The sequence below is a fragment of the Numida meleagris genome, chromosome 7 (assembly GCF_002078875.1).
Source record: "Numida meleagris isolate 19003 breed g44 Domestic line chromosome 7, NumMel1.0, whole genome shotgun sequence".
NCBI classification, from domain to species: domain Eukaryota; kingdom Metazoa; phylum Chordata; class Aves; order Galliformes; family Numididae; genus Numida; species Numida meleagris.
This window is the reverse complement of record NC_034415.1, coordinates 7,422,205-7,446,044: the sequence shown is the minus strand read 5'-3', so window position 1 is coordinate 7,446,044 and position 23,840 is coordinate 7,422,205. Positions and strand designations below refer to the sequence as shown.

Sequence of the window (23,840 nt, the reverse complement as noted above, 5' to 3'; positions counted from 1 at the left end):
AACAGAACTGGAAGTCCACCTGACTTGCTTCACCTCACCATAAAGACCTACAGACAGCTAGCACTGTGGCATTTGACCAGAAGCTATTACCAAGTTGGCAAGTCCACTGAAACTGCATTAAGCACAACATTCTTTGAAGGCCAGACAAATTTTTGTCCTTCTACGTTTACAAGGGAATATCAAATTGACCAAACCCGAGATTATTAGTATTGTATTACATAACACTCTTAGCATGACATATTCCCAAGAACATTTGGCAAACTACTTCCGAAAACTTACTCCCTCAAGGGGCTTGCTCCTTAAAATGACAATCTTTTGCTTAAACGAAAGCCCACCACTAAAATTCCCACTACTGATCAGCACTGCAAACACTCTCATGCTCTACATCAGAAAATCCATTCTTTTAATCTACCTTTTTGACATGAAGAATGATTCTGTGCCTAAAGACAGGAGAGAACTGCTGGGTTCACACCTATTTCTAAGATGGCTGCGTCTTCCTTGGAATGAGATAATGCTGTACCTATATACCAGCCTCTCTACCCTGAAGTCTTCAGTTCAGGATTTTAGTCACAGACAGCAAAAGTTTAATGGTTTAAACCTAGACTGCCACAGATAATTTACAAACCACTACACATAACATAATTCCATTTTCACTTGCAAAACCTACAGCAAGAATAGCAGGTGGTGCTATAGCTCCAAGATTAGTGGTAAAGCTAAGTGACACTTGCCCAGCATGGGCCCTGCCTGTGCTCAGCTCTAGCAGTCAAATACCATTAGTCCCTTACTTCTATAAACTTATTTAAAAAGAAGTTACAAAACCTCACTTAGAAGTTCCAAAATTACAGCAAGGAAATCAGCTATTCCACAGTGTACTGGCTCGGGGCCAAACTAGAAGACTGAAAAACAACCAATGGCTGTTGCCATCACATAACCGGGAGACCTTTTCATAGGCACCAGGGCAGAGACACTTCATTGGCCAGCTTTTAGTAACTATTGCACAGAGCCAGAAGTGCCCAATCTGAGACTTGGTTTGCTGTTGCTAATTCTTCCTTCCAGTTGCATTTAGACAAGCAATCAAATTTATCAGGCAGCAGCAAGGCTAAAAATGAGGTAAGCATGCTGCGTGGTTACTTTAGGAAGTCTTGTGACTCATAAACATCGAATGAGTTACTAGTACCTGCACTGAGACCTTTTTTGGGAGGTCAGATGTCTCATGGCTTTGTTTTAGTCTATCAAAGAACTTAAATCAGTCCACGTTCACTTTGATTCAACTCTGAAAAATGAGACTGCTGAAGTATAATTGCCAGCCACTGAGAAACATTTAAGGAAACCTAAATGAATTATAGCCCTTGTAGTATGCCCAGATTTATAGGCCCTTTATTTGATTTCCAGTCTCGCTGGGCACAAAAAGTAAGCCAAGCCCTGTCCCAGTGATGGGCAGAATCATTTCCATCAAGCTTTGGATTAAGTTGGCGTAACACTTAGAATGAATGCTTAAATAAACGCAAAAAGAGAAGGACATGCTACAAACTCTCAGACATGGATTCTTTCCCTGAACTGAAAGGGTCAATGTGAATAAGCAAAAGTCTTCAATTTAGCAGTTGTAACAATCTTAGTCATTTCAACTCCACTGTGAATAAATTACAAGAAGCAGGCGTCGAATGTTCTGGTCCCTGATCACATAAATGCATAGAAATGAAAGGAAAAGGATGACCTCAAAACAGCCTGTGCTTCTTACAATCTCTGGAAAAAGAGTTTCAGAACATGCAAGTCAAGAACTAATGGGCTGAAAAAATAGGGTATCAGAGAGCTGTATGGCAATTAAGAAAAACAAGCTAATGGCACAACTCAGAGCTACTCTCAGCGAAGCAAAACTTCAAAGACAGATAAGCTTATGCAGTGAACCAGCTGCACAGTCTTCTAGGGAGAGTACACAACTTGATGCCCACATCAGGAGAACCACCTCTTCCAAGTTCAGTCATTTCAGAGGCTGGTGAAGAACTGAAAAATAGAAGGCATGAATACTGGCAATCTTCTTGCTCAAATGAACAGCCCAGCAGTAATAGGTCAAAATAGAAAGTAAAAGTAACAGCCAAGGAAAGAGACATGACAGAACCATAGAGGTTGGAATAGACCTCTGGAGATCTGCCAGTCCAACCCCGCCGCTAAAGCAGGTTCCCTACAGTAGGATTAATAGGTTACACAGGAAAGCATCCAGGTGGGTTTTGATTACCTCCAAAGAAGGAGACTCCACAACCTCTCTGGGCATCCTGTTCCAGTGCTCTGTCTTTACTGTGAGGATGAAGTTTTCCCTCATGTTAGTATAAAACACAGTAGGCAACGTAGGGTCTCACAGCCTTCTTCTTAGATAACCTTGCGGATCAGATCCCTTTCAGATCCCCAGGCAGGTCTCAAAAACCTGCTGGTTTGAGCCTGAAGCTGTCTAGATACAAAGTTCTATAAAATCAACTGTCAGCTCTGGACTAAGTTTATGAAAGGACGACTTCCAGTTACAGTTATGCAGAGACAACCACCACCAACACCAAAGTGCTCCTGACTTTCCATACAAGAATCTAGGTCAGGAATATTAATTGCCGCTCGTACAGCACTAACCACCAGGACAGGGTCAGAATTTGATGTCAGTTGGCTACGTAGCAACAAATGCAGTTGGGCACGGGGGGGGGGGGGGGGTTCATCCTCATGCTTCCTGTTTTTCCTGGATCAAGAACTCACAAGGCAGGGACTTCATTCTCTGTGCTTGAGCAGCACAGGCAAAGGGCAGCCCTGACTGGGGCTCCTGGTGGAGCTTGAAGTGCCTCCAAAAAAATAAAAGCAGTCAAATATACTAGAGTTGTTTGTGGCGAACCTGGCATTCTTCTTAACTTTCTTCATTCGCTCTGGTGAACTCTAGGTGCTACCATCTACACCAGGGCTCAGAGGAATTTATCAGCACAACAGAGATGGCCTGGAAAGAAATAGCCGAGAAAAACTCACAAGGTAAAGTCATTTACCCTCGGCCAACTGGCCTTCCAATTCTAGAAAGAGGACAAGAAAAAAATAGCAGAAGTTATTTTCTAAGGAAATGCTGATAAATCACTAATGTAACTCCCACTGAACAGCTTAAACAGAACTTGTGGGCTCACACATTTGGAAACAAGTCATTTTGTGTCAGCTACACGTCTACAGTGCTCTGATCATGCATTCACCACTCTGTATACAAAACAGATAAAGACAAAATCACTCCACGCAACATCCTCTTACTACATCTTGTTCTCCTACCCACTAGCCCACCAGCAAATCTGAATATGAATGCAGTATATCAACAGCTGAACCTCAGTTCACATAGCCAGTGAGATAAGTTTCTTCCCATAAAACTCAGTATCACGACGACAGCGCTACAGAGAAATAGATCAGTTTTCCCTGGAAACCAGTTGCAAGCCTCCCATGCCTCAGTGTTTTCCTTCCATTACCATTTCTGTTAGAGCCTGTTGCATAGACCGAGTGGGCAAGGAAGTAATCTTCAGAGTTAAAAGAGATTTTAGGCCTTTAAGTTGCAAGTCTTGACATCAAATGCCATTTGTTGACAACTTCATTGACGAAGTCTTTGCATGAGCAGAAAACAATACAAGGCTTCTTTCGGAGCATTCTTCCTGTCCTTGTACAAGTCTTTGCGTATTATTTTCATCGGTTAACTGTGGGATACAAGCCTTTTAGACACATGAGCAGGCCACCCATGGCCTGCGTGGAATATTTCTTCCCTGCAGCCAATCTGTCCTCCAAATGGCACATATTTCCTCTTAGTGGGGGAATAGCTCACAATGGTTTGAAGGCTATATCCTGGTCAACACAAAATTCCTGCAGGCGGGAGGGTGGAGATCCCTGGCTAACCAAGTGTATGTTTCATACTTGTAATTTCTCCCAAGCCCTCCTAAAATAAATCCTCCAGTTTGGGTTGTAGGGACGATGCTTTGAATGCTTGCTGACACAGTCACGTAGAAGTACATCACAAGAGAAAGCCCATGAAGGCAGGGAACAAAACTGTAAACATTTTGATCAAATCAGTTTAATACATTTGTGTACAACGTCACCCAGCTTCTCGCATTAGGTTGTGCCCTCTTTCTTTAGGGAGATCTCCCCCACCACAGTAAGAAATAACAGTCAGCTATTACACACCGACATTTCTACGGTAATCCCTAGCTGTCTGCTCATACCCCAACTGCATCCTGGGCTTATCACTACAGTCAGAGCTCACATCTCTAATTGAGCAGCTCAGAAATGCAAATAGATATAAAATACCAGTTATTTAAGGGCAGTGCACAGGAAGGAGTACTATAGCTATAAATTTACCTCAGGAGTCCTGGAATGTAATCAAGACTATATGACAACATAAGAGCATGACTGATTTCTAGTTCTGTCACCTCCTCTTGCTTATTCATTAGTTCATCCATGTGTGTATGCACAGAACAATAAGATCTGACAGGTGAAGTGATTAACACAAGCTAATGACATCCCTGGAGAATTCGTGCTTATAATTCCCTGCAATTATCCCACAATAACTAATAACTCCTCTTATTTCTAGTATTTAACATGCTCACAAGATGGAGTAAGTGGAGACAGTTGGATAGATATGTATCTGAGGCTGAAAAGGGTGACGATGATTCTGAAATGCTGAGCAAGAATTCAGCACAGACAACCTGAGAGCAGTTCAGGACTACTCCTCTGTCCCATGACATTTAAGAGATGAAAACAGTCCCCTTGAACTGGCTGACATTAAAAAGGTCTTGTTTGGTAAATATGAGAGACCTAATGTGACATTATTAGAAATAAAAAGCCCATCAATATGAAGTAGTGACAGCTGCCAAGAGAAGCATGAATGCACCTAGATGATAACACCTGTATGTTGCACAACTTGATTAGTGACATCAATTGTTAAACTCAGTATCCACCTTTGGTAAGTAAGTGTGCTAGTTCACAGGAACATGTAACAAACCCTCCATCAAGCAGCTGTGCTTGAAGTGTTTTAGGACAAATGATATATAAGCACAAAATATACAGCTACACAGATATAGTGGTACCTAGCTTCACGTGGTAGCATCCAAACCATGACAAGATAATTAGTTAAGTCTCCTTAAGCTGATGAATAGAGCTGAGTAGAGTTTTGTTAGCAAGAAAGCTGATAATAGTACTTAAGTGTTTGAGATGAAAGAACATTCATTTAAATAAACAAAGTTAAACTCGAAAAAGGTATTTGTGTAACATAGCTAAGGTAATGGCATTAAATTACAAATTTTAAAAAAGTCACAAGTTGATACTATTTGGTTTCCCTTGAAAACATTAATAGAAACAACAAATTCAAGTTTTTCATTATTAAACTTGACCTTCTAGACTCCTTGGATCTTTGATTTTAATAGAAGTGCCTGCTAGATGGGAAAAAAAGGCAAGTATGCATTCAATTAACTCTGCACACATATGGAAAGGCACACAGCCATGCTACATTTGCCTTTGAGAAAACCAACTCTTGTGGATGATCAATACATTTCTCCCCCATAAAACTACCCGTTATTTTGTTTAGAAACTATTTTCAAGCTTTAGCCATTTGTTTTCAATCTTTTTCCAAGTCAGACTGTTTTTTTCCTGCAAGCATTGCCAAGGATATGGTTTTTTGCCATATTGCCATAGGTCAGAAAGAAAACAAAACATAACCCTAAAAGAAAAAGAACTTGCAAATACCTTTGTGCAAAGTACACGCAGTAAATTTCAGCTCGAAAGATCAATGTTTTGGAAAGTTATGAACACATCAAAACAGAATTTCTAATGGAAACTTCTGCAGGTGCTGAACTTCACATTTATCTTCTGGAGAAATGATGAAAGTGCAAGAAAGAGGCATTTGTCAAAAGGCTTGACTACAGCAATATTCTGAATTCTCAAGTATATGCTCTGAACATGTTGTAATGAAATATTATACACATACACTAACTCTAGGGCAAGATCTGTATTAACTAACAAAGTTGCCAGTCCCAAAGAAATTGCAGTCTGTAATTAATAAAAGCTGTTACTAAAATCATGCAATAAATAATATTCTAAGAGGCACACTAGGAAACAAAGCTATCAGGCAATTTTATATTTCTTTGAAGTTTTAAGACAAAAATTTGAAACAGACACTCAATCATACACAAAAGCAGCTGTAACTTACTGAGTGAAGTTGCAATTATTCACTCTGCAGTCATCTTTGCTAGGACCAGGTTTGAATTAGTAAAAGCAAATCAAGAGTAGTGTTCCTTCAGACTCTCTCCACAAAAATAAAGCCTGCTCATGTGACTCTCAGCTCTGTCAAACACATTAAATGTTCCAGAGTCTTTGGATGTTGAGTTCCATCTTTATTTCTTAAAGTCACCTACTAAAGCATCAAAAGAAACTTAACATTTGTTAAAAGATCTGATAACCTTTCCTGTGCTTTCCTGCCTTATTAAGATAGTCATCTAAACCCCTCTTCCAAATTAGTACTTCAGGCTTTCTGCAGACATCTCCACTCAGGTTCAGACTGGATGCATCTTCACCAAAGGCATAAACCACATCCTTCCCCAGACAGCAGCTCCTCTGGAACAAATGATTTGGAAAATAGAATGGAGTATTTGTAATAAACTCTGCTGCCTACAGGGAGGATCTAGGGATTTACCATAGATACAGAACCAACTGGATTAATTTAGTCTGTTGGTAGAGCTGGAGTCTTGATTGCTGAAAACTGTTTTTCTAAAACCTTCCCACTGTCTGATTTGTATTTTCCACACTTCTATCCATTGTTTCTTATCCTTCTTATCAAGTGAAAAGAAAGATTGCTAGTGAAAGTCTGACAAGGCTTCATTTCCTATAAATGAACGGCAAGGCCAGATGCTAACCACTATGGCAAGCTCAGAACCAACAGGCTTGCACAAAAGTCTTTTGAGATGTGACAGTCTGCATTTGATGTTAGAATACAAAGCTGGGGGGGGGGGGTAAGAAATAACATCAGAAGTAGTCTTGGCAACAGAGGGAACACATAAGCAGGGACAGAAAGGACCTGAAATAGATCCTCTGTCCCAACAGGCTTCAGGATGCTCCCAAGGCCGCATTCTTAGCCTTAAGAAGTGATGCTGTCCTTGTCCATTACAAGTGAAGCTGAAGGCAGACACAGACAATATGAGAAAGGTTTTCCAAGTGCTGCATATTACTGTCAGTAGATGAACACTGCACACATTAAGAAAAAAAGAGAAAATACAGAAGCTATGCATTCCGCTCAACAAATGTAAACTAAAGCAGGCGTTAATAGCATCTCCTGTGTGAGTTGTTGCAACTCACTCTCAGCTGCAGTAGTGCAAAGCAGAGTCATTATCTTTTTCATGGTATTAACTTAAACACTGCACACTTGAACTATCCCAGGATTACTCAGCTAAAGAACACCCCAGCCAAGCTCTGTATCAGCTTCGTGAAGCACTAACTTCCCAATTCACCTCCCAGAGTTACTGTGAAACTGGGGCCATCTCTCAGTCCCTCAAGCTGAGCCAAACCTTCACAGAAAGTATTTAGTGAGTGCAGGTGGACAATAGCCAGAGCCCGCATTAGTTCTGCTGCAAAGACGGGTCAAATTTGGGACATCATCTGCATAATCCTAATTATGATATGAGAAAATAATACCAGATATTGTGCAGCGCTCCTCAATCCACACAATAACTTCATCTATGAAAAAAAATGGAAGCTTAAAGATGTCTCAGCAGTTTCAAGCAGTGCTCAAGTCTCTGCTGTTTAAACAAGAAAAAACCACAGGAATACGCATTTCTTTCTTAACCTTGAAGGCTCAGACAAATAGTTTGCTTCACACTGAACAAAATAAGCAAGCACATCTTCATTGTCACCTCTAGCATAAGATATACACAAGAGAATATCTTGGGTGTTTTCCTTGGAAGTTTAGGTAACCTAATCAGCAATATTTTCACCACTTCTCAGGTGCGGCTGTACCTAGCCTAGTTAAGTCTCAAACTCCACACAAGCACCTTTAATTTGAACTCATTTGAATCTGAATGAGTTTTCCTCCTCATTCCCCTCCCCTTTTTCTTTCCTCCCTTTTTCCTGTTACCCCTGTTGGTGGTTCTCATCAGAAGGCTGTGGATGTCTCCTTCAGGACAGGTTCTGGATAACTTCCTTTAGGATGACTCTGTGAACAAATCCTCACACCATTCCAAACAGGTTGCTCACGTGCATCACCTTTACACGGTTCAAGTTTGCAATAAGCTGCAGTCATGCTGTTGGGTTTTTCAACTTTCACCAAAAAAAACCAGTGCCTCTAGAAAGCTCATTCTTTCGTGGTTTTCACCATCATTTCTGTACGTTTCTGGGAAATTTCTGCTACCAGAGTTTATGCTATTGCGTGACAGTTATAAGCAACAAGTTCCAAACCATGAAAGACAATGCATCTGATATGGAACCATCTTTCATTCCTTGAGACACTCATTTTGAGACAAGTAAGAAAACAGACTATACATTCTTTTTTGACACAGCATTAGTCATGGCATTTGATACACACAAAAAATGAGACAGACCACAATTTCACTCCTTCTCAGTCTTCCAACTTTTCCATCACAAAAAAAAAAAAATCTTGTTTGAAGAACTTGGTGAAGCATGTCGGAGGAAGGGAACTTGAAGACAGAAATTCTATATTACATTTACATCAGCATGAGACAAAAAGGCAAAAGATTTAAAAGAAAATGAAGCTGCCACATGGTAAACATTTTAGTTTTCCTTGCAATCCATGTGTCCTCTGCAGAAGGACTTCCCCAAATATGCCTTGCCTCATTTGCTGAGACAATGCCAGGCTTACACATCATTTAAATAGAAAAGAAGTGACAGAAAGCAGCAGACACCACCTCACACTGAGAAACAAAGCACGTTACCTCTCGTTTGTTTCGTCTGGCAACTTTGAGAAATTCCATAAGGATCTGCAACTGGGCAGCATGGGACTCCTGTCAAATAATAAATAAGGGTGTGTAACTCATAGGTAGTAAGAGAAACAAGCGCTCATATATACGCTTGGCATAGAAACAGCTTTCATTCAGAGATGAGGACAAGAAAATGGGCTATTAAGGCACTCTTAAGAACAGTAGCTTTACTTGCCTCACGGGTTTTAAAAGTTTTGTTTGGTTCACAACAAGTTTTTACATGACAGAAGAAACCCTTATAACAGTTTCTTGTTTGCCTGCTTCTGAAGGCTTACTAAGAAAAGGAAATGCTTTTTTCCCCCCTCTGCTGCACCTGAAATTGCATTTGGAATACACGTTCTTTGCACATGTGTTGTCTATCGTTAGCATTCACTTCTGCAAACAGTACACGTAAGGATGAAATACTTATATGAAAAACATCTCCTCCCAAAACTAACACTTGAGATTACATAAAAAGAGATGATGACTGCTGAAGATCTTTCCTGAATGGAAGACAATAAAGTCACTGATGAAACTAAAACATCCATTTCCAGTTTTTTCACAATAGGTTCTCTCTCTCAAACATCAGCTTAATAATTACACCCAAATTTGCTAAAAACTTAGTGCAAGAGGAGAAAGAAGAGGACCACAAGAGGAAATTAAAACATTTCAGAATTAATACAGTCCTATAGTTGTACTCCAATATTCTGGAGCTTATTTTCACAATCTACAGAAATATTTGTCATTAAATAACTGTGAACTTTCACTCAAAAAGGTTCAGGACAGAAGCACACACAGCCCATTAAAGGCAGAGGGGACAGAAAAAGTAAGGAGATTAGGACACGAGGAAGCAATTTTCTCCTCTGTAATTTTCTTACTCTCTCCCCACCCCGTGACTGTAATTAAAAAGTAAAGCAAGTAAACTCAAGAAAAAAGCTGTCAAGCATTCTTCAAGTGTAAGAGGATGGCTTTTACTTTGTTTTTTTGAAGGCTAAGCATTCTTACAAGATTTTCCTGCTCAGAAGCACTTACAGGCTCAATCTTGTTTCTTTGTTTCATATCTGTCACAACTGACAAATAGTTTTGAGAATAAAGAGGTTCTACTTTGAAGTTAGAAATATACTCCCATCCTACCATCACCAAATGACAATGACAGAGTAATGTACAAGCCCTTCCCCCTGCTCCCCAAGAGAGGGGCATAATGCTCAAAGTCAATAAATAGTTTTGCTTTACTCTCCCTCTATCAGAGGCACAGATTGAGTAAATATTGATTCTAATGGAATAAGATACACAATTCCCAATACAACTTTCCTCACCATTTAAATCCTACCCAAACTTCTCTTGGCCAAAGTTTGTAACCAGGTTTAATTTAGAAGTTCTGGCTCTTAGAACTGAAAATGGTCATCTGAGACCAACAGCACTGGACAGCTAAACATCTAACTTCCCCAAACCAACGACATCACAGATCAATCATAGGAACAGCTTGCTTCACTCTGCACAGATCTTCAAACTGACTTAATACACAAGGCACAAAAAACTTACTGCTTCTAATTGCTTCTTCTTTTGCACCAGCAGCTCCAGCATCAGGTTGACATTAGCCAAGTCAAGATTGTCTTGATCAGTTCCCAGCAAATCTTGAATTATCTGCCACCTGTGGCCATTCTAGAAAGAAGATGAAAGACATTGGACAGAAGGTTCAAGAAATTCAGGACTGTATCCAGCAACAAGTATCAAAACTGCACTATTTCATCCCTTTGTAAAAAAAATCTCAAAGCAGTTTCTGGAAATCAAAATCCCCGACTCTCCCACATGTACAGGAAATAGCTCTTCTGTCCCACTGCTCTGTGTAACTGCTTATCTCGTTTGGAAGATATTTTGAGAATCCGTGCTTTATGAGAGCACAGCTACTGCTAGGAAAAGGTTATTACACAGCCACAGTTTTATGTGATTTGTGCCCTAGTTTTTTGAGAACATATTTCTATGGGGAGGAAAAGCAAGCATGTTTATGGAAACTCGGTTGAATTATACCTACCTGAAATATTGTTAAGTGGCAATACCTTTTAATTTTTTTTAACCAAAGAGTAGGTAAAGCCTTTATGCTACATTCAAATGGAAGAAAGTAGCATCAGTCCATTTCTTTTATCCCTCCCCCCCACCACACACTGTTCCTCTTAAGAGCACTTTCATAAGAAACACAAGAGCAGGAAAGAAGACGGAGCTCAACAGGCCAATCTTTTCATCCAGCTTGTTAGAGCTGAAAAGGACTCCTTGGAGAGCAAGAACACTACTGTGCAGCCCAGACTGCCTTCCCTAAAGGTTGTTTACCTTTCTCTTTTTCAGTAAAGTTAGGCAAAAAAAGTCTCTTTCAGAAGAGGAAAGGCTGAATAATAGGTTAACACAAGCATAGCTTTACATTAGGAAGACTCAGGATGCAGCTGAAATGTCTTTGGGCCTTCTAAAACCTAAAGCTGGATCCAAAACCTTGTCCTCAAAAGCTACGACGCTAAATCAAGGTATTTAGGTTTGCAAGAACTAGAAATTCCTTCCAATCTAAAGCAGACATTTTCTAAGAAGCTATAGTGTATTTGTATTGGCTACATTAAGACAAATAATATAACATCCATATAGAACATGACTCCTTTTTACACAACACTTAAAACCTGTGGGAACCATACAGACAAAAACCTCAATTTCAATCTGGAACAACTAGAAAATAAAATATGTATCACTTCAAATCAAGTCAATATGCTATCAGAGAAATTTTAAATAATACAACCTAGAGTAAATTTCAGGGTATACTTTTACCCTCCTAAGAATGGAAAGAAAGAGATTTATGAAAAAGAAAAGTTAACAGTGAACTTGCTGAACTGTTGAAAATTTTTATTTATTTTATAACTTAAAAGGACTATTATGAAAGAGACAAAGTACTAACCTGAAAATTATTAATCTGGAAATCAATTCCTTCCAGAAATGGAAAGTAATCGGAACACTGCTTAAAAGTTTGTCAGGCTCAATAGGTGAGGTTGAGGAGAAAGAGGTGCTTGAGTAAAATGAGCTGTACAGAGAAAAGACTCGGATCTGCAGATATCAGATTCTAGATCTACACTTCCAGCATGGACAAGAGTGCTGTAGATTTGTTAATGCTATATGCAACATGAATCTTGCCTTAGCTATCACTGAAGGGAGCTGAAAACAATCCTTACGTACCGGTGCTATTATTTAATGGATTCTACTACACTACCTAGAAAGCTTCAGAGATCCCTTAACGTGGTTTCTTCAATTAATGAGACAAATGCACTGCCAAGAAATGGTGCTCAGTGCAGGATTAACACGCCTCGAATAACTTCTTTTATTACTTTTGATGTTAAGAGAACAGGCACATTAAGGAGCTCATACAGCAGCAAGGTTTCTTGTTTTAGAAGATGTGCTGGTTTTATTGGCTGGCAAAAACAGATAATAGTGTTTTTGGAGTAAGGTCACAGTAGATTTTCCACTTACTGACAGTTATCTAACGTAGAGGTATCCACAGGTATACTTTGAAAGGCGCGCTACGAGAAAGTAGAATCGATTTCCAAAAAGCTATTGCACATGCCTTCAGGTTAGCTGTATGAATTTTAAGCTACATATTCAATCCCTTTTATGTAATCTTCAGTAGAAAACTGGTGGTAAGCCAATGAATCTTTGCAGTCTACTCTTTTCTGAAGCACGCGGCTGCTGAAAGCATTGTTTTCTACAATGTAGCCCTTAAATTAATCACACTTCAATACAGATTTAAAAGATTTTTTTTTTAACTGACTGAAACACATTGACTTTGCATCCTTATTTACGAGTTACGGAAGCCAAGGAAGGAAGCCAGTAGTAGTAATACAAATATTATGCAAGTTTTCTGATTTATATCATATATTGTTTTGATCTTAAATGTCCAAAAGCGTTCACTGCTACAGTACAGGGATTTTTTCCAGGGAATACAGTTCAGCCTGAATTGCACTCTGATTCCACAACATGAACGAAGTCTAGATGAGAAGCAGGCAGTTGTATCTGGGATCAGAGCCAGTACAGCAGCACTCCAAACACATCTTTCTCCCTCTTGTGGTTAGTGTTGTCCTTCCTTCAATTTCTCTGTAGAACCTAACTTCTCCCACATGATCAGACAAGCCTGTACTATTTATTAGCCTTACTGCAGCTGTAATTTCCAACACCGAATAAAGATTATTACCTTTAAATAAGTGTGCTTCCACAGGTAGTTTCTCAGGTTATATTCAGTACATCACATGACATTTAGTTGTGTTAAGTAACTAACATCTTGCTTCTACCTGTATAATTGCTGGCAGGAAGAACTGGAATTAACAAGGTTGTGGTTACACAGCACCACTGATATTGGTGTTATTCTCCCATAAAGCACATTAAAGCACCAGCTTGACAATATAATTTACTCTAAATTAAGCCACATAATGACAACTGCTGTACAGAATCATTACATAAATATAAAGTAAGAAAGTTTGAACATACGGTGCTACTCACTGAATGGTCCAGTTTGAATCTCTTCTCCTCAGATCTTTGTTTCTGTTTAAGAATAAGTTCATTAACTGAAAAAGATACACCAGAAACAACCAGGTATCAGAAGAGAGATTTAAGAGCACACAAATAAAATATGAGAAAATCCATCCCAATTTTTCTTTTCAATTACACATAAAGTTTACTAGCAACTAAAACAGTACAAAGTTACATTTTTCTCTCATCAATTTATTATCTGGACAATTTTTGTGAAAGGTATAAAGATTTTTAAGAACTCATCAGCAAATATAATGCCTACACATTAACAAAATTGCTTCCGTTCATTTTGCTAAGCACCACAGTTTGCCAGCTCCAAGACAGATAGAGTGTGAAGGAGATAAAACATCAACAGATTTACTACAGGCCAAGAACAAGCACAGCCAAACAAAAACTTCCTCCTTTATATCCCTATGTCCATTGCTTAAGATATCTTATTTCACACCAGTGGTGTAAAGGGACAGAAGTAAGCTCACCCTTCCCATATACACACCTCTTTTTCTCCCGATCAAGACCTCTTAAACCCCCAACTGTAAGTGTACAGAAGCAGTGTTCTTCAGCCTAAAGTATCCTCCACAACTTGCCTTAGCATCACCTTCAGCACAGCAGGCTTGGGGCTAAGCCAGGGTGCCTGTTTCTGAAACATTTGTTGGCTACTGTGGCTCTGAGGCTATGGTTAAATGGATATCCCAGCCACGAAATCAAGGTTTAGTTCAATTTTGATATTTCATACTCCAGTGTGTTTCACTTTGATCTTTTCTCCCCGTAACACAGTATTTAACTTTTCCCTTCTTTGTTTATGCAGCAATTAATTAGCATTGTGTATGTACGTGCCTGCCATCACAACTATGATGTTACTTATGCAAACAAACCCAGAGCTCACCTAAGAAGTTGGGATAAAGATGATCTATGTTGTCCACAACATAATTACATTTGGGACATCTGTTATTGTCCTCCAAGCTCTGGTGAATACATTTGTAGCTATTAAAAAAAAAAACAAAAACAAATAAGATACAAGTGATTAAACAGAAAAGTTACATATGCACAAAGGAAATAATGTAAACCTTAAATAACATGTACTCCATTTGGATTGCTAGTTAACAGCTGCATTGCCAAGATGCTACAGTGGAACCAAAGTGTTCCAATATTGACCAAGAGCATGCTACAGCAAAAACTGAAGTTTTTGGCAAGGATTACAAAATGGTATTTAAGTACTTCTCCCATTTGTTTCAAGAAGGATTATGACAATGTGCATACTTCAGTCCTGCTTGCATCTTGAATTCATGCTCCTCTCCCACAGGCAGAGCAAGCAGATGGACTGCATTATTCAGAAGCAACTTTTTTTACATCAGCCAAATACTTTGCAAGCGACACTGAGAACTACTGCACATTCAGATAATAGTGCACAGACCTTTAAAAGAGTCTCACGTTTCCCCCCACCTCCCAGTAGTTGTTCTTAATACAAGGCACTCCAAAGGTGCTCTGACAAGCTAGTTAGCTATTTGAAGGATGGACTAACTACAAGATGCACCTCAGCATCGAGCTAAAGAACCTCACTCCCTACCTGGCTTCAAGTCAGTTGAATAAAGAGACATCCAATGATGCATCATTGCTCAGTTCTTCCTAAATAAAGGTACTTCAATGCCTCTCATCTTGGACTTTTTAAAAGTATCCCAGTGATCTATAACGAAGTGTTATACACAGGGCACAAAAGTCAAATGTTATCTTACCTGTATGCAGGACAAAACATATCCTGAAAGTTAACCAAACCTGCTGCTTGAGGTGACTGTTTTATGCAACTAAAATACTACTACTTATAAAAAGTAGGAGATTATTTTTCTATTTAACAGGCACTGCAAGAGTACAGTACATACCAGACATTAAAACCTCATGGGTCAACACTTATTCCAAGCCCTAGCTGAAACCAGGGGAGCAGGTAACTCCACACCTGTGCCTGGAGGGTTCCTGCCCTTCTCCACAAAAGATTTGCTCCTTGCGAAAGCCAGAGATAACGTACTGAAAAATATGTGAACCTCAAGCCAATTTGATATAACAGTTTCCTAGTAAACATTTTGCAAGGAGAAAAATATCAAGGAGTGAAGAAAGAAGCAAGCCTGAAGCAGATCCTCTCTCTTAAGTTTAATAGAATTGCAAGAGATAACGTGGAGGCCACATCAAATTGTAGATGGTCTTGCACAAAAGTGTGGAGGACCTGCCAACACCAACACTGGCTCCCATGACCTTTATAACAGCAACACCCACTTCTTCAGATGGTAACAGAAAAAAACCTTCCATTTCCAGTAGAAACAGCCCTGACTCTAGATATGGAATGCTACCAACAGTTTACAACCATTTTTTTTTTTCTTTACAGAGAAACCTGGTAACACAAAGTTTCATTTTAAACACTTAGGAGACTTCCTCATTTTAGTCTGACTGGTGGTAACCGTCTTGTAAAGTTTGATTTCAATCTCTTCAGTGCAGGGCCAGAAAAGAGAAGTAACAACTCAGAAGGAAAGTGATCCTCAGCAATGTTAGGTCTCAAGCACCATACAAGATGGATGATCTGTGCGATACGAAGATCTTACCAGAAGCTGTGTCCACATTTTGTCATGTAGGCTTCTTCAATCATATCAAAACAGATGGGACTGAAAAACAAAATAACAAAAGTTATGGGTTTTTTTGTTCAAAAAGTATGATTGATCTGAAGCAGTCATTCAAACAAGTGTAATCTTTAATGTTTGTGAAATAGAAAAGGACAGAAAAAAGTGCAACAGCAACTAGGCGGTATAAAGATCAAAAGGGCAATCAACAGTTCTTTGAACCCTGAGTGATACTGCAGTTTGCTCCAACTGGAAGCTTGAAGCTTTCAACAGTTGCAAACCACTCAAAGCCAGAGCACCATTGACAAGCAAAGAACGCCCTGGCCAGCTCAAGCTGACCCTAAACTGCTTTTAACATCATCATAAGGTATGTCTAGGTGACACCAAAATCAGTTCATTCTTCCATTTTTTTCAGCCAATAGCTACGCGCAATTAAAATCAATGACTCAGTAGTGATGTCATGAGAATCAGCTCTCACAAGCTTGAGGCACAGGTGCCAGAGAGGGCTGTGCCCTGCAGAGCACACCAGACAGCAGGCAGAGCTGAAGGACACCTGAAGGCATAGTGCAACAAGTGGGAACCAACTGCCCAGCAGTGTTACAAAGTCACAGGAGAAAACAGAAGGGAGGACAGGGGAACCAAAACAAGGAAGACAAGAGCATGCAGCTGGACACTAAGGCTTTCCTTTTTTCCAGAGCTATTTCTCAACCAACACAAGCACAGCACTCTGAGCAAGACTGACTGGAGGAGGACATGCAGCCAGGCAGTGCTCCATAGGGCCCGGGGCAGGCAGGAGGTGAAGGGATCTGCTGAGATGGCAGTACAGGATACCTGCCTCCTTGACAAGTGGCTGCAACAAATTTGAAAGGGAGATGGAAGGCAAAGGAAAGTAGAAGACCTGCATTTGACTCCCAGCGACTGCTCTAGTTGCTATTCCTGAAGGCTGGTAAGATAAGCTATCGCATACATACCTTCAGAATTTGACCAGCTATCTAGCAAAGTGCTGTGGATAGCAACACCACAGTTTTCTACATAACACATACAACAGCTGTGCCACACAAGCTTCACCTTGCCTTCAAGCCCATGCAGTGATTCTAACGCCCTCCTCACACTCCTGCTAGTCCGTATAGATCTCCACTCAGAGAGGAGTTAGCCAGCAGCTGCTTTCTTCAGAAGTAGCCTCCTCTTAGGAGGTGCATTCTTACAGAATGACCTGTTAAAAAACTGCTAACAGCCTCTGCAAGGCACAAATCTTTTCTGAATTTCAGACGAAAACATTTGGTGTTAGACCAAAACAGGCAATGCCTAGCTAAGCAGGCTCTATTTCACCACAATTTCTCCCCTGCAGTCTGAAAAGCTGTCACAGGAGTCACTCCCCCCATCCCATCTCTTTTCAGAGGACACTAATGCCTAGGACTCACTGAGCATTTAAAAGAAGGAGGATACATCTCTTACAATATCTTTTAAGCCCATAGAGAGTGGAAGCCATGGCCACTGCAAACTAAATCCCCTTCAGAGTGACCAAACTGGGAATGATGGATGCCTTTAAGCTTGTTCAACCTGACACACAAACCAGGTTGTCTTAAATATCCCAGAAAGTCACCCATGTAAACACAACTTAACTGCAAGCAAACCAGAGTGTTATTCTTTGCACCATGTCTGGTCCTCAAAAGAAGCCACTTCAGTAATTAACAAGCACACCTGGCTCCTCTTCTGGCCCAGCAGACTCTTTACGGAGAATCATTAGTCCTAAATTGCACCAACATAAGGTGTTGAAGTCACTGTTTTACAATAGAAGTAACTTAGTTTCAAGGCACTTTTTAGTTAGAGTAAGTTCTCAACAAGCTTGGCCAACAAGGATGTCTGAACAAGAGGAAAACCAAGCATTCCTGAAGCTAAAGTCGAAAACCTGTGGTGATATGAGTCTCTGAGGCTGGTCTCTCCCAGCTGGTGATGAAGAGTTTAACTACTTTGCTGCCTTCCAGCCACGCCATACAACATGGCATTATTTGAAGACAGGGGCTCAAAAGTTGCTGTTTTCTGCAGCTTCAGATGTGTTTTCTCTGGTACACTCCTAGCACACTGCTTGCAATAAGCGCAGGAAACAACAAGGCTGCACTACTCTTTTGTCTGCAGCAAAACATCACAAATTAGAGCTAAAGAAGGAATACACTCTCCTGACATGACAGCTATCCAAGACCATTGCTTCCCAACTTATTCTTCTTCATGCCAGTTTGATTGGAGAAGTGACAGAGCCAAAACAGCTAAGAAAAAGCAATCAGAGCCCACAAAAATAGCCACTCGGCACCAGGGTCATTCTCAACAGAGCCTGAAGTTTCCATTAAGAACCATTTTCCCCCCCAGATACTCAAGGATTTACAAGGGGAAACAAGATTGATGTCTTTTAATACTTATCAAAGCCAAGCTGGCCGTAACCCATGGAAGTTGCTATGCACCAGTTGTTTTATGTTAGTCTAACAGAGGGGAAGTTAAGGAATGAACAGAGGCATGAGACAGGAACTTGAGACACACCACAGCTTGCAGCACGTGCTGAAGCACAGGAATGGTGAAAGCAAGGCTCCTCTACACTCTTATTCTCTGTTTGATGGTCTCAAGAAGCAGAGCCATGTAAAAAAGATGCAGATTACTTCAGCAAGCCACCAATTTCACTGCTCTTTACCAGGTACGGACACCTTATTGAGTAAACAGTTACCTGTCCTACACTTTCTAAACTACAAAGGCTTATTGGGTATTTTCTTTCTGCATGGTTGAGACAATCAGGGCAGATATCAAACATTTTTCACTGTTTTAACCAAGTACATGCCTGCCAAGTTCTGCCAGTTGTTTTCACAGTACTTCAAGAGCACTACTGTCACCCCACTGCTACCTGAGCATCTGCTTGAAGAAGTCACTATTAAATTCAAGCACATTTCGTATTTTCTTCCATTCAACAGCAAGCCAGACCTGTAAAGTTTCTCCCTCCTATTCCATTCTTCTGGGATCTAAGAGTAGGACTGGCTCTAAATGGTCACACTCTGAATAAAAAACAAAGATCACTGCCATCAACTATCTGCTTGATACAAAGCTCAAATACAACAGTAGATCACAAAAATACAAACAACTATACTTGTACATGTCATCATTAACAGGGAAACATCTAAAGAAAGAACTGGTTTTAAAGACCCACGAGTCTACCTTTAAATGAAGCAAGCAGAGCTTCCCACACCCATGTTAGCTGGGCGTACCTCTGCATGCAATATACTCTTTCCTATATGCTCTTATGTCAGAGCTCAGACAAGCACAGAAATGAAACAAGACACTGAAAAGTCAGCCTGCAGTTCAGACCCCCTCTGTCTGGGAAGCAAAATGATTGGCAACTGGTTGTAGAAAGTTTTAGTCAACCATTAATTGGGAGGGTTAAGGTAAGGCCTGGAAAACCCATAGGCAATTACACTGCTGGAGAGGAGGAAATCTTCCAATTACAGGATTCCCTTTCAGACACTCCTGAGGCAACTGGAAAGAGGCCTGGCTACGCAAGCAGTACAAAGTCTGTCTTTAAATTCTACAGCCTACACCAAGAGGAACAAGAAGTTTCCCTGTCACCATGAAGTTGTCAAGTAAGTCACACACATGTGCTTTCCTGGTCTGGCGTAACGCATTTCCAGGCAGAAGCTGAAAAGTACTACAAACAGTACCTATTTACAAACCCCTGAGCGTACACTTGCTCAAGATTTCACAACTCAAACTAGCAGTGTATACCAGCATTTGCATTAAAGCCTCAGCCTCGCGTTTCTGAGAGCACGTTTTTGGAAGACGGGCAGAGAGGCTGTGCATACTAATGCTACTGACAGGATTTTTACAAAGAAGTTCAGGTGAGCTGTGTACGTGAAGGCCCTTCTTCCCCCAGCTTCAGCTTGGTACAGACAGAATCTGATGCCAAGTTTCCAGTGGCATCTCAAAGTAACTCACAATCCATACTCAGGGAGATCACTGAACGTCCCCTGCATCTGGCAGCACCTTGAAAGCATCCTTGGAAAAGTTGCATGTAGAAAGCTTCCTGTTCTCAGACTCAGGTAGCCAAAGCTTGTTCAAACCAATTCTTAAAACCTGCACAGACGCTTGCCTTGCTGGGAATTACTCAAAGTTACAAAGTTGCCAGTTGAGTTTTCACTTCTGCATTGCATAACTGTACTGCTACTTCAAAAAAGAGAGGAGAGCTGTAATTCAAACCTACTGTTAATAGCGGGTGCTACAGCCCACTGAAATGCATGGCAGTGAAGAACCCAGGTGAGTTAACTATAATTATTACCTGCTCTTAAAGCTTCTGACCTGCTGTTAAGTAGGCCTAGCATGGCTCTCCTTTAAAGTACAAAAGGACAGGAAAGGTATTTTGCCCTGATGACTACTCAGCTGGTTTGTTTTTTTTTTTCCTTCTCACTTATTCAGCCAGCAGTACTCCTGAATGAGGAGAAAACAACTAATTACACACTCTCCTTGCAGCACTTACCTGCAGGAAAAAAAAAGAAATAGCAGCGTGAAACTCTGTGTTTCGAGCGGACTCAAAGTATTCCAACTGTCCTATAAACTTACTGGTATGGACTTAATGTTCCTTCCTTTCAGCAACCTTATTCCTCTGACTCACAACAAAGCGTGGAGCAAAAACTGACTGGACGGGGACGGGAAGTGATGCCTGCAGACCAGAGCATTACAAAGAGACCAGGGCATCCACCATCCCATTACTTACCACAACCAGAACACAATAGCAAAGCAGCCATCTCCCCAGACAAGTGCCCTTAAACCTGCTTAACATGGCCCAGTGTTCAGGCGGAGCACACCAGCCAACTGCAGCTGTGTGCTCACCCCAGCTCTGCTACTGAGCAAACCTACAGTGGCAGGTAACGATCAAAAATTACTCTTATTACGAGCAAGAAGTAGTTGCAGTTTTTCCTGCCACCAACTTTACAGCAGCTTTACTTGAGTAACAAGGATACTTCCCATCTACTCTGCCAGATCGCTTATGGAGCTTTAGTATCAAGTCCGTGGGGTTTTGCAATGACACGTGTCCTGCAGAGACGCAACATCCAACCCTCCCCTGTAAGTCAGCACAGTTGGACAGGGCCACTTTGGAAGCTGTGGTCTACTCCTTTTCCTCTCGTGCTTCCAGCTGATGACTTTCTGATAGCTCACGCTTGTTTCCAGTCTCTTATCACCATGGCTCACCTCTCAGCTGAGAGCACTTACCCCACCTTTCTGTTCTGACATTTTAGTACATCCATCAAGCCATAAACACCAAACTTCCTCTTGATGGTTGACGATTTGAAACCCATTACCAGCATGCTGTCCTTAAAGTGACAATTACCACCAGCTCGCACAGCAGACACAGCGCTGGGCCTTGGTCTTCCACATCTGCTGGACGGGTATTTTCAACTACAAGTGGCAGCCCTGGCTGAACATCAGAAGGACGACATGTGGGGAGGTTTAAGGAAGAAAGCTTCTCATCATTGCAGAAGTTCTGAACATTAGAAGGACGACATATGTAGAGGATTAAGGAAGAAAATGTTTCTCATCATCTCAGAAGTTCCCTACTCGTCTGGGTTTAGGTGTTAGACTAACACAAACGCTGTTATCACCAAACAACAGAGGAAGGCCCACACCAGTTTTGCTGGATTTATGGTGGTCAACATCCAAAAATAAAAAAAAAAAGCAATGGCCAAGGAAAGACATAGAATCACAGGGGTTGGTTGGAAGGGTCCTCTGGTGATCCCTCACTAAAGCAGGCTCCCTATAGTAGGTTGCACAGGAAAGTGCTCAAGAGGCTTTGAATATCTCTAGAGAAGGAGACTCCACCACCTCTCCGGGCAGCCTGCTCCACCGCTCTGCCACCCGCACAGTAAAGAATCACACAACTGCAGGGGCTGGAAGGGACCTCTAGAGATGATGGAGTTTAACCCCCCTGCCAAAGCAGGCTCCCTAGACCAGGTTGCACAGTTAGGCGTCCAGGCAGGTCTTGAATATCTCCAGAAAAGGAAACTATATCTTCTCCATGCAGACCATTCCAGTGCTCTGTCACTCTCACTGTGAAGAAGTTCTTATACACATTTGTGCAGAACTTCCTATGCTCCAGTTTGCGGCCGTTTCCCCTTGTCCTATCGCCACACACCTCTAAAAAGACTCTGGCCTCGTCCCTTTGCCTCCGACACCATAAATATTTATAGAGTTTTATCAGATCCCTAAAGAACTTCTTCCTCATCTCAGCGTGAAAATTCCTATCTTCCAATCTGTGCCCACTGTCCCTTGTTCTGTCGCTGGGCAGCACCAGAAGAGCCCGGCCCCATCACACAGATAAACAGTCATGAGCTCCCCTCTCAGCCTTTCTTCATAAGGGAGATTCTCCAGGCCCCTAACAGCCCTTGCGGCCCCCGTGCAGCTACCAAAGGAAAGCTCCAGCAGCAAGTAAACCGCGGGACTGACTGGCTCCCGGATCCCTCTGCTGAGTGAGAACGGGGCAGCAGGAGCCCTCTGGGAGAGAGGGCCCACCACGGCTCAGACGGACCGCAGGAGGGGCTAAGGGGCAGAGGGCCACCCCGGGAGGCCTCACCCCCCCCCCCCACACACACTCACCACACGAAGTCGTTGCTCTTGTCCTCGTAGGAGTTGAGCAGCCCGTTGCAGAGCGGGGTGAGCAGCGGCCTCTTCCTGCCCCCGCCTCCCGCCCCGCCGCCTCCCGAGGAGCCTCCGCCGCCGCCGGGCCGCGCCGCCGCCGCCAGCCGGGCCAGCCCCGCGCCCGCCGCCGCGCCCGAGCCCGACACGGCGGCCGCCACCAGCACGGGCCGCGCCGCCGCGCCGCCCGAGGAGGACGAGCCGGGCGCCATGGCCGCGGAGGAGGAGGAGGAGGAAGAAGAAGAGGAGGAGGCCGGGGCGGCGGGCGGCGCGGCGGGGTGCGGCGGCGGGCGGCTGCCCGACATGCCGAGGCCGGGCCGGGCGGAGCGGGGCCGAGCGCGGCGGCCTCAACGCATCGCGCGCGCGCGCGCGGCGCCGCCGGAACAATAAAGTTTGTTCGAAGAAGGAAGGGAGGAAAGGAAAGGAGGAGAGAGAGAAAAAAAAAAAAAAAAAAAAAGCCCAACAAAACGCGCCCGCCCGCGCGCCCCCGGCCCGGCGCTTGTTCAATCTTTATTGACAGGCGGACACGCCGCCGCGCATGCGCCGCCCGCGGCGGGGCCCCTCCCCTCAGGGCGGGGCGGCGGAGCGAGGCCTGGGGCGGCCGTGGTGCGGGTTTACAGTATTTCTCCGCGAGTCGTTGCGGGGCTGAGAGGCTCCCAAACGGGCTGGGGTTTCGCCAAGAGTTTCAGAAATCCCTCTGTAAGCACGCGTAGGGAAGGCAGCTTCAGTCTGCCAGGGGTCTGTTGGCTTCCCCTTCTGCCTCTCCCTTCAGTCCTCACACCGATCGCAGCCCCCGGAGCTCTCCATCGTGGCCCTCAGTACACACTGCAGCCCCCAGGGTCGTGCTGGTTGCCCTACAAGGAGCCCCTGGTGTAAGGGAAGTGAGGGCACACTGCTTCCTGTGAAAGTTTATTCCTAAGGTAATAACGAGTGACGCCCCAAAGACACTTTCTCCCTAGACCTCGGGTGTTGTGAGGCATGCTGAGGGCAGAGGGCTTCATCAAACCATTCGAGTTGGAAGGGGCCTTTAAAGGCCATCTGGTCCCACTCCCTGCACTGAGCAGGGACACCCACAGCTTCA

The 23,840-nt window shown here is 42.5% G+C and overlaps 1 protein-coding gene across 3 annotated transcripts in view; it reads right to left on the bottom strand.

Moving 5' to 3' along the window:
- Positions 1–23,064, bottom strand: part of RFWD2 (ring finger and WD repeat domain 2) — a 128,322-nt gene extending 105,258 nt beyond the window's left edge. For 2 of the 3 annotated variants that reach the window (XR_002440969.1, XM_021403995.1), the window contains exons 1-6: positions 22,721–23,064; positions 16,085–16,144; positions 14,383–14,480; positions 13,458–13,534; positions 10,491–10,610; positions 8,925–8,993 (exon numbers count right to left, since the gene is read on the bottom strand). Coding sequence is in view for 2 of the 3 variants with exons in the window: in XM_021403995.1 (XP_021259670.1) it covers positions 8,925–8,993; positions 10,491–10,610; positions 13,458–13,534; positions 14,383–14,480; positions 16,085–16,144; positions 22,721–23,064 (768 nt within the window). In the remaining variant the exon portion in view is untranslated. The remainder of the gene's footprint in view (positions 1–8,924; positions 8,994–10,490; positions 10,611–13,457; positions 13,535–14,382; positions 14,481–16,084; positions 16,145–22,720) is intronic. The other variant, XM_021403996.1, reaches the window with a different exon arrangement.